The sequence below is a fragment of the Semicossyphus pulcher genome, unplaced genomic scaffold, assembly GCF_022749685.1.
Source record: "Semicossyphus pulcher isolate SPU_LCO1_2020_fin unplaced genomic scaffold, fSemPul1.0.p SCAF_3, whole genome shotgun sequence".
Classification (NCBI taxonomy): Eukaryota; Metazoa; Chordata; class Actinopteri; order Labriformes; family Labridae; genus Semicossyphus; species Semicossyphus pulcher.
The window spans coordinates 13,036,154-13,049,683 of NW_027211704.1; the positions used below are offsets into that span (position 1 = coordinate 13,036,154).

Below are 13,530 nucleotides of genomic sequence, written 5' to 3' on the forward strand. Positions count from 1 at the left end.
CCTTATGGGTTGCTAGAGAAACAAGATGTCTGAGTCTTATTTTTTTTTTGTGTAAATGGTGCCTCAAGGCTCCCTTCTTCTCTGCCTCTGTCTCTGTTGTCTGACTGATGCCAGTAACAGCAGGAAGGGCCGGGCAGCAGTTTGGGCATGTCTCTTACTATCTGTCAAACAATGGACAGTGAGCCAAACCAGCCAGACACTCGCATGTCAGCGAGCTGATCCTGACACACGCTCACCCTGAGCCCCCTGCTGGCCCCTGCAGGTAGGACGCTTGGCTACCTGCGAGCAGACGGGGCTGCACGTCGGTTTGCTGTTGACTCACTGCGATGACCTTGTTTGACCTTTACGTCTTTTGAAGTTGCGCTATATATATGCCTTTGATCAGTGTATACATGTGTGCCTGTGTGTGTGTAAATGATGTAATATAGTTTTTATTGGAGCCTTCATCCCATAGGAGCTTTAATTGAATTTATAGTGATAAATGATTATGTGCAGCACAATGGTCTTCGGCCCCCTTCTGAGCTATTATGAGGCTGCCGCTGAGCTATGAAGCCTGCATATTAATGCATATTATTGTAAACGGAATATCTCAAATGAAACGAAAAAAGTGCCCCAATTAGAGGAGAATTAACATTATTTATATGGAGATCCTTCAGCAGTCAATAACGTATAAAATGAGCCTGTGCGCTCTGTGACATTGCCCCTAACATAATCACATTTGATTCTATCCATATTATAAACTTAGAAGTGGCTGATTAGTACACAAGAGCTTATGATCAAGGTTTATTATTTCCAGTGTAGCTCTGAGAGCCATTATGAGGGAGTTTATCTGCTGCTCCTGTTTTGTTCGTAAGTAAAGACAGCTGCCTGTCTTCTCCCATTGAACTGCGCACAGAAGCTTCAGCACAATGCTGCCAATCTACAGGGGAGATATGGTGTTTCTGTGAGCCTGCGTGGAGGGGAGAGAGCTGCTGTTTGATTCTGAAAAGCCGGTGAGTTGCTGCTGCCGCTGCCGCTTTCGGTGAGGTGACAGCTTGCGTCTTCCAGATTGGTCTCCTAGAAACAGCAGAGTGAAGTCGAGAATGCGCCGCCATGAGTGGCAAAAAAGAAAGTGTTAAACATTTCCGTTGAGGAGGGGGGGGGGTGGGATTATGAAGGGTGGGTGGGGGTAACAAAGGCAGGGATTATCTCAGCACATGCTACAATAGCACCACACACACACACACAGCCTCTGCGAACGGGCCTGCCACGGGGTGCTTTGGATCACAGAACAAAGACAGGGTCTCCCACCCATCCATGCAGATCCTCTGTCAGAGTTAGCTAATAAGGACTACAATACCCAGCAGTAGCCAAACCAACAAGGGACGTGGAATTAAGGGTCATTATTTCTCCTCATTGTGGACTTAAACATTGTGTGGACACTCAGATGAAGAGGCTGTTGTTATTATGAGTCTCCTCCGAACAGAAGTTTTGTTATTTGACTTCAGACACCGAATGTGTTTTAACGCAAGCTATAAAAACAAGCCGTGCGATTTTCCTCTTCCCCTGCGTTACTGACAAGTTCTGTGAAGTCAATTAAACTGTTTTGAAGTTATTCTGTGACTGCAGGGTTGGAATTAATATCGCCTTAGAGGAGGGGGAAAGTTTGAAGGCAGTAAAGTGAGACAGATGGAGAGAAATGGAGTACAGCATGTGATGGCAGGATAAACAGCCGAGCGAGGAGAGGAGATAAAAGGATGGTGAGAGAATGAAAGAAGGTGGCGGCGGCGGTTGCGGCGGGGAGGAGGGGGATGGCTGCAGCGGCGAGGGTGCGAGGCGAAGTGAAAGTGAGTTTGTCTGTGATGTTTTAAAATTCTGGAGTGGAAAGTCCCTCCATCTGTTATTGTGGGACGGTTCTGACTCAGTGATTTCTATGATTGGCCTTAATCCCGGCCGAGTGGAGAAGACAGAATGAAGAGCTTAAAGCAGACTGCTCTCACTCTGACAGGCTCCACTGGCTGCCACCGCTGCTGCTGCTGCTGCTGCTGCTGAGGCTCATGGGTACGCTCCGTCTGCTGCCCCCTAATGGACTAACCGCTGCATGACACTGCACTTCTCTGCACTACTACAGCACATCGAGCAGCTTTTCAGGCCATGACACAGTAGTGACATTTTGATGTAAGCCATATAAACACAGCAGTTTCCTCTCTACATTTAATGCTCTTTGCTACATCTGTTATTATTATGACCTCATATGTCTTCAGCAACACCGCCCACAGATATGTCATGTCCTTTCTCTCAGTAAGCAGGCAGTTCTGATGACCCTGTTTTCATCAGAAGAAGAAGAGGATGTGATACTGTATCTGGATGTTTAATTCAACAATGTGGGGAGGGCCCTTAAGAAAGCCGTTCTATATTTGGACGTCTTCCTTCAAAGAGCTTAGTGTCTTTCCATTATGATTGTCACCATCCACAGCAGCCAATCACTGTAAAACTCACTAAGGGTCTTCCCTCGCCTTGTAAGTCTCTCTGAGAAGGTTAAGTGACCTCAGCCGGAGTCATTTCACAGTCTTTTGGTCCCCAAGGTGACTTAAGCGTTCCCACAAACCGAGCTGAGGGGGTCATTTGGAACATGTTGAGTACCTCGATTCAGGGCTGCAATCACACGTACGGACCGTGTCGTGTTTTCTCGAGTGCCCTCTCGCTCAAACACACACATTGTAGGGCTGTTTTGGAGTGTCCCTCCAGATCACACGGGCCGACAATGCGGTGTGTCGAGTGCCCTTTAAGTTAATGCTCGGTGGAAGCGGCCCTAACAGGCTGCGGCAATCACACAGGAGGCGTCGAGCCGGCGCTCACCGCAGCATGACGCTGTCCGTCCCTGGTGTGCTGTCATTCCCCGAGAAATAACATGACTTCGAGTGATTAAACCGCTCCCCTCTGGAACATGGTAAACCGAACAGTTATGAATATTAAAGATCCTAATCGCCTCACGCTGAGCTTTTTTCCTTATTTTCTTCGCCCTGCTGTCTTCCTGCTCTGTAGGGAGCGCGGCTTCTCACCGACAGGGTTCTTGGACAGTGGAGCCAACCTGCGCGACCTGCTGTACGGCTGTTGCGCAATTACCCCTGCAACATTGTATACAGTGTTCGCGTACATGACAGACTCAATTGTGCGTTGATTAAGGCTGCGGGCCTTGCGGAGGCACTTCACATGCCACGATCCATTACAGAGTTGTGTTTATGGTTCTTGACCTTGCCTGAAGGCTCTGTGACGAACGGCCCAACCTGTGATGCATTTCCTGTCAAGGTTAGAATGGCAATAACATTAGAAGCCACGCGCATGTGGTGTCAACTCCTCTGGAGTCTTTGTGCCTGCACACTGTAGTGTTATTTGCAGTGTTGTGTGGGCCTGTACCAAGCTTATCTGTGCTGTACTGCGCTGATCTCACTATGCTCATCCAGGGCTCTAAGCTGCTTGGGCTCCAGCCACCAGCATAGATGATATATCCCTGCCCCCCTCCTTCCCACATCTCTCACTCTGATTCATTGGCTGTTTGTGTTGCCCATCCATCTGGTTCCAACACAGAGGAAGGAAAGACACATGAAGACACATGGCTGTTTTGGAGCAGGGGGGACTGCATTAAGGGAAAGAGATAGGGTCCCAGAGAAATGGTGGCCCACCTGAGGGAGAGGGAGGAAATATACGGAGGGAGAGGCAGCGAGACAAACAGAGAGATGGGAAAAAAACAACGTTGTGTGGGCCACTCAGGGGGAGAGAAATGGATTTTCTAAAGGGACAAAGTAGAGATTCTTACTGACAGATTAAATGCTGGGAAAGAGACTGAGCCGAGGGGATGAAAGGCAGGCTGGATCAAAGATCATGACAGAGTTTTGAGGGGGGAAAACTTATTTTTTATGTCTTTCATATTAAAAAACATCACATATATAGCGGCTGTTTTACCATGAGCTAAATGTCTTTCAGGCTGATCTCAGCGCCGTCCATGCAGGGAGATTATTGTTCAGCCGCTCGGTGTTTATCCCTAATTGAAAAGCATAGTGTTGATAGTTTCACCGAGAGATTACCACCGCGGCGCTGCCCTTTAGCAAGGCTGACCCTCGCTCATGAAAAGCCTCACAATTACTTCCTCGTCTAAATGGACTCTTTGGTAATCATTTCAATGGGCTAATTAGATCCTCACTCCTTTGTTTCAGTCGCCTTTTGTCTCGTCAGGAAATGAATGAAATCTTATCGTTGTTATTTAAGGCTCGTTCAGGTGATTAAAAGCACAATGAAAAACATAAGGACACAAAGGACTTGACGTGATCATGTGTCCAATTTAGGTTTTATTGAATTATGCTATGAGCTAGCTCTTCCAACAACATCCTTACAGCCCTGACTCGTCTTCTGGGCCTGCTGGTGGTGTTTACAGGAGGGAGCAGCGTGCAGCAGTGGGGAGGGTCTGCTGGGATGAGGTGGGCGGGGCTCTTAATAGAAATAGGACAGCTTTTACTATAATGAGAGTTGATATCTCGCGTGTTTTTGGGAGATAAAAAGCCTCCCGTGGAAGAGGACCGGCTCCTTCAGCGTGCCTCCACAAATGAACTGTAGCAGGGGTCTAAATAGGGTTAGTAATTTCAGAGCCGCGGGACTTTACGGCTGATCACGCTATTCTGGGACGGGAATAAGATCGCCCTCTGGAGGCCTGGGGAAACCTAGATACAGAGGAACGAGAGGGAAGGATGTGTTACCAGACTCTAAGGCATCACCATATTTGTAACTTGGATGACTTCCTGTATTTGAAGCCTACATACAGTAAGCTTCCTCATATATAAGCCTAGGCTTTATCATGCTATGCTATATTAGAGTATTAAGCATAAACATGGGGAGTGGTGTTTGATGCTAGTTTGAGATTAGAATGATCGTATACACATAGAAACACAAAATCTCCCAAAATATCCCTGACATGTTTATTGGATGTCACGTCTCGTCTGTGTGGGGAAAAAGCATGAAAAAAGAAGATTCATATTTTATATGCGTCATGAAGGCACCACGTGTCGGACAGAAGACATACGAGTAGATTTATTGTTAGCATGTGATCAGAAACATGCTTGTAGTTGTTGAAGAATTTTATGAAGCTTGACAATCCAGTAGAGGATGAAGACTCAGATGACTTAAGTTGAAGTAGTTTATATTTCTTGATCAAGGAGAAGTGACAGAAACAATACACTTGGAGGTGCAGTATAAGGGTGGGAAACGTGGGGTAACTCACGATACGATACGCAGCCCACGATAACAATAATATCACGATACAGCAATCCCGCGATAATTGATACATTGCAAGACAATCATATAATGATACATCACGATATCTGATTAGCTGAAGAACACAAAATGCCCCTAAAAAGGTCAGTTTCTAAGAATTTGACACACACTGAGATGTGTTTTGAGTTTCCATCCATTTCCATCGAAAATAATATGAATCCACTGGGCCTTCAAAGCCTCAGACGAAGGAGGTAAAAATAGACTCCTGTGCTCGTTTGTGCAGCCAACAACAGAGAAACTGCCGTGCTTTGCCCGTACCTTCGCCATGTTTATTTTACTGGAGCAGCGTTTGCGAGAGGAAAAAAATGGCGCTTGCGAGGAAATTTCAGGGGGCAGACCAAACATTTATCTGGGGCGGGGTCACCAACCTGGAGGAGGTGTTATTGCCCTTCATGACGTCATGTAGGGAAAAGCTGCAATTGGGCTGTTTCAGCACACATTTACTGAAAAGTGGAGCAAGCAGGAGAGGGAGAGGATAGACTTTTCTCATTTCGGGGGGGTTTGTAGACAGGCTGGGGGCGCATGTTATTGTTAGAAAACCATTCTAAAGTGAAATTTACAGAACTACAGAACAACTGTGAAAACAAACCAGGACTTTGGATTTCAAAGTAGCTGGCGCATCTCTTGTCGTCTTGCATCGCTGTCGTCTTCTTCTTTTATCCTGCTGTCAACATCTTCTTCAGCCAATTATGATCCGTTCATGTTACCCTCATTCGTCTCGTAAGCGCCACCACGAGGAGTCCAGTATATCTATAATTGTATTGCACGAGCCAGGACGGCGATATATTGCCGGATCGATGTTTTGTCCCGCTCCTCGTGCAGTGTAATGCCAGGTCAATTCCACAGATCATTCCTCATGTTCAGTATTTAACCTTTCAGATGAGGTTGTGTCTATCTACCTTATTCCATATAAGGATATTTCTTTTCCCTAATAGGTCCAAACTGAGGTTTATAATGTGAGCTTTCTTACCTCATATTCAATGAGAAAGACTGGAGCCACCCTGTCGACAACAACAGATAAGTTGAAGGTCAAATGATGGGGAGTGAGTATCTTACGCACAGACTGAATTTACTGCTACGGCTGTTTGGGAGTTATTCTGTCTTTGGAGGTACCTGTGACCCCGAGCCTGACACCTCTGAGTCTGTACGAGCCTCAGTGGATGTTTCACAGAAATCGCACTCTAAGGAATGAAGAAGATTATACCACAGGAATGTATGTACCATGTTGTTTATGTGTGCCTTGGAAATTGTATACATTTTACAGAGTGATTAGTTGTGAGTGATATGCTTGGGCGTTTTTTATTTTGACTTTTGGTTCGGCATTCACCTGAATTCAAGGTCGTTTCTCCATCTCCTCTGGGAGACAATAACGTTACCCTGAACTTAAGTATGGTGTTTGTTATATGTAGGTCATTATATGTTATATTACATGTAGTTGTATGTAGGTATTAGGGATAGACCGATTATTGGCCAGGCCGATTATCAGCGCCGATATGCGGCATTTTGACGCATATCGGCATAGGCCTTTTTTTTTTCTTTTTTTTTTTAAATTTTTAAATTTTTTTAAATTAATTAATTAATTTATTTTTTTCTTTTTAATCAAACGGCCAGTAAGAGATCAATTTAAACTGGGTTATTTTGGCTCTGATGCATATGCTTAAAGGCATTTAAACAAAGTTAAGTGTTGGAGTTTGTATTATTCAAAATTTTGACGCCAATATTTTCACTTTTACTGCAAATGAATATCGGCTTCAAATATCGGTTATCGGCCTCCTTGACTACTAATAATCGGTATCGGTATCGGCCCTGAAAAAACCATATCGGTCTATCTCTAGTAGTTATATGTACTGTAATAGTTGCATATGGTCAAAAAATGAAAATATGAGCACCTGTGAAACCCAGGAAAACTACAAAAAAGCACCTAAGTTGCACCACATGTGCACGCACGCACACGCACACACATTATACACACTGTATACGTGTATCAGTTTTGAAAAGAAAATATATGTGTACATCAATATTCAATACAAGCCGGGTATGCAGGTAATTCAGCAGCCGTCACACAGTCAAACAAACATGCATCTGGAGCTGTAATAGTGAGTGTGACACTTACTACCAACCTGACAGCAGCTAAAGCCATGAATACAGAATCACAGCAAACATTACCTCTCTGGCTAATGCCTGCTTTCTTATCTACGAGCCCGGACAAATATCTTGTTGGCAAACAAAGTACCACCGGGGAGAAGTTTACACAGCTGAAAAAACTAACCTTCAAATGTCAGATCAGTCGGTGTGGGTTAGAAGCGTGGTGGATCCACCTCTGCACCACTGATAACTTGGCTTGTTGCTAGCGTGTTTGTTTACATTGTGTCCCATACTGCTGCCAGCTCAGCTGTTAGTCAGACTAATTACACATATTAACACATCAGCAATATGAAACACTTATAGCTACATGGTGTTTAAATTCCCTCGAATTAATTTATAATTTATGCAGATAAAATAAGTCTGAAGTGTGACATTTTTTTTTTAATTCACCAGGTAAAACATTGTTTTTAGAAATGAAAATACCACCTTTAAAACTTTTTAAAGAAAGCCAATTTCAAGCTGCAATTTGCACCTTCTAAAAGCTCCTAAAAACATTTGTGTTTAGCTGCTTCATCTATTAGCAGCGGGTCGGCAGCAGTCTCTGTTTGCACTCGTACAATAAGGAGAAAAGTGATGTTGCTTTTGTGATTTACAGCTGTACTAGCTTTTACAGGGCACAAGGTCGCCATCGTCAGCTTCCCATCTGTTTGTCTGTCTCTCTCACGCTCACCGACACACACACATGAATCAATGTCCTATTGACTTCTGACACTCACACTGCTGTTTTTTGTGTGTTTCCTTGTAGAAGCTGGCCAGGGAGGCGGAGCGGCTTCAGCAGGAGCATGTATGGCAAGATGGTGTGACGGTAAAGTAGGACACCCGGTCCTCTCCCTCCTTTTTCCAAGACCTCTTATTCATTTTCCTCTTTCAGGCAAACGGGTTTATCTTCTGCCTATTTCCTCTCTCTTGAGATATTTTACTTGCACCTCTTTGATGACAATGTGATCAGCATCACAGAGACAATGTGGTAATAAAAGCTTATTTTATGAAGCTGGAAAAACCAATAGGACGCTAAAACACCGTCCGATTTGTTTGCACACACACAATAAATTGCTTACTTATGGTGTTGTTATTTTCATGGTCTTTGGTATTATCTAAGAGCCTTCCGTCCGTTTTGTTTCCACAGCGAGTTGAACGTTACATTCTCTTGCAGCTGACCTTTAAAACACGAGAGATCCGCTCTTGAAATCACCCAAAAAGGAGAAATGGTATTACTCTGGTTTGTGTGTTTGTCTCTGTGTGTTTGTGAGCCTGCGTGCTCCACTGACTCTCAAATTTGCAAACACTCAAATGCCCCACAAACATGCATGCATACTGATGCACACACACACACACACACATATATATAGCCTCACCCAACAGATACACACGCACATTCCCTCCTGTCATATCCTCTGTCTCCAGGGAGACGAGCTCGCTGTCATGGTACACTTCCCACAAATGGATTTTTAACCCAGCGCCTCCTGGGGGATATTTGAGAAAAGGCTTTAACTGATTTAAAACGAATAATTATGAGCCCTACTTCCCTGCAAAGTCCATTTTTATTCATGGTTGCTTACACTCTGAAGCTGTAGTCTTGGGGTGGCTGGGCTGCATCCCCCTCCCCTCCATCCATCCCTTCCTCCCTGCTGGTCCGAGGGCGGGAGGCTGCAGTGCGGCTGTCCCTTCATCTTAGGCCTGAGGGGGGTTGATGCCTGCTCTCTCCCTGCCCGGCTTCGATGCACCTCAATCGGATGTGTAGCCATGCAGGAAGTGAAGCCGGGGTCACGGTGACCACACACGGCACACCTGTTCATAAGTAGCTGCTTCCAATATGGCATCAATACTTCCTCAAGTGGAAAAGTCAGCACTCGCTTTAATCCGCCCCGCCCCTGCCAAAAACTCCTCTCCCCATCTGTTTCTACTCTTTCACCTTTCTGTCCGTTCTCTTCCCTCTCCTCCTGTTTGACTTTCTGTCCAGTCAACAGCCTCTCACACATCCTCCACCCTCTGCGCCTCCATCGCATTCATATACATTTTAGTTATCTGTATGTGTCTTTAATCAGGTATGAAAACTGCTGGAATATATCATATTGTTGCAAATGCTGCAAATGAATCCTAATGGTGCTCCTCTATTAATAATGTATTGCAGCTGATTTCATTTGCCTTTATAATCAGGCCAGGTAATGAATCTCAGCAGGGGCGACTGAAACCATTAAAAAAATCTCACAAAGAGGAGGAGTGGGGGGAGGAGGGGAGGAGGAGTGGGAGAGGTAGATACGCCACCTCCTTGCAAGAAGACTTTTTTCTGTTTGTAGATTTTGCGCTTTCTTAATTTCTCTTTGGGTGAACACTCTGCTGACTGACACTCTAATTAGATTAGGGCTGCATGCTCTTTGGGCATATTAGGAGAAATGCGTCGCATCTTAAACTAGCGGGTGGAGCAGTCTGTCAAATGAAGAGAAAAGGTGTTTATGCATGAGAGACGGTGCGTTTTGATAGAGTGTGTGTGTGCGCGTGTGTGTGTTCCGGTCTGGGATTGAAGAGCATAATGTGGTTGTTTGTGTTTGTCGGCGTGCGGGTGTTTATTTGTATGTGTTTATTAACGGCAGGTTCGGTACCTGGCCCAGCCCATCTGCTCGCCTCGCCAAACTGGTGACATCATAGAAACTCAATGACACGCCTGTTCCTCGCAGCGGCTGCCACCACAGCTGTTACGGCAGCAATGGGAAGATCTCGCTCTCTCGCTCTCTCTTACACACATACACACACATCCATGCTCTCTCCAACTGCAGGGCCAGTTTTTCGGACCGTCCTGACTGCTGGACGTTATGGATGTCAAAATGTGGATGGTAACAACTGTTGTGGTGGTCGTCCAGGGTTTTAAATCCATTGGAATGAAATGGTGTGTGAAATAGACATTAAAGTGTTGAATTGCCGTTCTCAAGGTCAGGTGCCCGTCCCTCTGTGACACTCCGCTATTTTGTTGGCAACAGAGTCATCCCGAGCGACGCAGTCGTTTCAGTGCTGTTTTGTGATTCTCAGAGGGACGACGGAGAATATCCAAACTCTTCTTTGTTCTGAAAACTTAAAATTGGCAGACAAAAAGCAGAAGAAGTTTCCGGATAGCTTCAGCATATAGCTTATTTCACACTTTTCTATTTCAGAATCAGGTTATGAGACAATCCTGGCTCTGACAGCTTTTACCCAGCAGCTGAATGTGTCTGTATACAATGTTTAGGAAGGGATTTAAATGTTGCTTTCCTGCAGAGAAATTGCCTTTCTCTGAGTGATATGATTGTCTGGGTGTTTGCCAGTTCAAAATGCTTTAGTGCTTTTAATAGTTTTTTTTTCTTCTCCCAGAACAACAATGAATACCAGTGTTAGAGGCTTCTTAAACAATAACCGCGGTAAGACGGTCCATTGGGCAGCTCGGCCTAACACTCACATGTAGATATTAACTCATACTTACTGTTAACTTTTAGACATTTTAAGCACATTAAAAAAATCATAAACACGGGCAAAGCCAGCCAAAGAAGTGATCTTAGTTTACCCCCTGAGTCGAGACGGTTTTATTGTAGAAGTTTTAACAAGTCAAAGACTGGCCTTGCAAAAATCTTCCACCCCTTCTGCTGTGATTACAACCTTCACTTCCTCTTGACTAAACAAACAACTTCTGCTACTCTAACACAGTCTTTGACATTGAACCAATTGCACCTACTATAACTTTAATCCATCTTTTGCTATCTATTGGTATTGATCATAACTGTTGGTGCATTTTCATGGTGAAGCTTGCAAAAAAATTGGAAATATTTTGGTGTTGGATAAAATGTGGCCGACTCCAGATTAGACTTGTGACACCATATGCCACCAGTGATACTGCCAGCTGGAACCAGCTTAATGTGTATGACAAGCTGTTCTAACGTTCATTATAACAATTTGATATATTCTGACAATTTTTTTGTTTTTAGTAGCTAAAATATACTAGCATATATCCTAAATATAGGGTTTAATAATGATTGTGGATATCTCCAATTAGATGATTAAGCAGGTGCTGACATCTATAATGTATTTCATGATACAGTATATCCAAATACATTTTGACCCGTGAAGATGTATTGTAATTACTGTATCTTGAACTATTGTCCTGTTTTAAAGAAATTTTTACAAAATATCCGTCCTATCCCAGAAAATTCAAACTCAGATATGCCTCTTTGTGTCTCTGCTTGCTCTTTGAATGTATGCTAACTGCTGAGCTTGGCCTACTTTAGCTCAGGTCATGTGTGGGTTCAGTGACAATGACTAATGCTGAGGATTTAATAATAATTGTTAGCCTACGGTTAACAAATCATTTCACAAGATCAGCACAAACATTATCCTTATGATTACATAACACTCCTCCCTCTGTGGGAACATATGCAGTATTACACAATTTTATTACTGTGTATATCAATCCAAACAAATCTGATAGTGAAATTAGCAACTTAAGTTATATGTGACTTCACAAAGCTTAGTTTGATTAGAACAAGCATCTATCTTTTAAAACGTTAGTGAGGGGGTATTATGTTGTTTTACATTTTAAGATATATAATGTTACAATGTTGGATGTCCAGACTAAACGTGGGTGAAATTTCAAATCTGTAGGTAAAAGTATGTTGGAGTAATCCCCAGGCTTCTCAGCTCAGTCTGCAGGCTGCTGTGAACGCCAGGTTTCACACTGTTTTTTCTATATGCTACACTTTGTGACGTCACAAAGACGTTGGAGAGCTGGCCAATCAGAAGAAAGTGGGCTTGTAGGGACGGGGTTTCTTAAAGGGACAGAAGAAAGTGGGCTTGTAGGGACGGGGTTTCTTAAAGGGACAGAAGAAAGTGGGCTTGTAGGGACGGGGTTTCTTAAAGGAACAGAAGAAAGTGGGCTTGTAGGGGCGGGGTTTCTTAAAGGGACAGAGATGCCTGGGACGTTTCAGGCAGAGGCTGTATGAGGGCCTGCTTAGAGCACCAGTTTGAGAAATTAGCATAATACCCCACCCTTTAAAGTGCCTTTAATCAATATTTGTATAAAAACAATGGACTTCTATGTGAGATGAGTTGCTAGTAATGATTAACCTTTAGAGGATTTCCCCCTGACTTCAGTCTCAATCATCTATAGGTTGCTTTACAGCTTCTTTCTGCTAATCGTTTTGATTTTCAACCCTGTTACTTTCTGTTTTGTTTCATCCCTTTTGCTTCCATTTATTACTCAGAAGAAATAGCTCTTGAACACACTGTACAATACCTGCTTAGCACAATATGGCATACAAACAAAGTGACTAGCATTAAGCCTTCAAACAGATATTTCTCTCTGCTGCTGGTGGAGACCAAAAACAAAGACAAAAGAGTGAATTGGGACGGTTGTATCTGCTGAGGATGTAAACAAGCATCTGTTGGTAATTTTTGCTTGTAAATTCTCTTTAAAAAGACCTATTCTTTGTTAGTTATGCTGGATAACCTCACTCTCTAAACTGCAATGCCTCTGAACTGCAAAAAGAGATGTAAAAATGACATCAAGTAGTTTTCGGGTCGTCTCAGGAAGTTGGCAATTTTGTCAAGTTATTCCAAAACCAAACTGCTTATTTTACAAAATGGAAAAGGGTCTCTGGTCGGCATCATTTTTAAACGAATAATATAATCAACAATATATTAACAGCAACATTATCATCAGTTCATCAGTCGCTTGTTTAACTCAATTTCCATCATGTGCTCGCTGCAGATGATGACCACTGTCACTTAGCTGAAGGAGAGTTGACACAAAGTGCAACACATTGGAACAGGGACACGAGATTGGATGAAAGAAAGGACGGAGATTGTGGAGATCGGAGGAAGACGTGTACTTTCCATCAGATTGTGATGTGGCAGCTGCTGTACGTTTGAAATGCATTAGTGCTAATAGCTGTGCCATTAGGGGAGAGAGAGCCACTCTGTTGATGGGTTGCCATGATGAAACCAGGGAGAGGGGGGTGACAAAAAGAGGCACGGAGGGAGAGAGAGGTGTAAGTGAGAAAGCAAGCGAGTGAGGGGAGAAGGTAAAAAAGACGGAGAAAACGGGAAACAGAGATGGAGCCA

At 43.8% G+C, this 13,530-nt stretch overlaps 1 protein-coding gene across 1 annotated transcript in view; it reads left to right on the plus strand.

Annotated features, from left to right (window-relative positions):
* Nucleotides 1-13,530, plus strand: part of cacna2d2a (calcium channel, voltage-dependent, alpha 2/delta subunit 2a) — a 170,699-nt gene that overhangs the window by 78,419 nt on the left and 78,750 nt on the right. Inside the window, exon 4 of the mRNA XM_069678964.1 lies at nt 8,195-8,254. Within this exon, the coding sequence (XP_069535065.1) occupies nt 8,195-8,254 (60 nt within the window). The remainder of the gene's footprint in view (nt 1-8,194; nt 8,255-13,530) is intronic.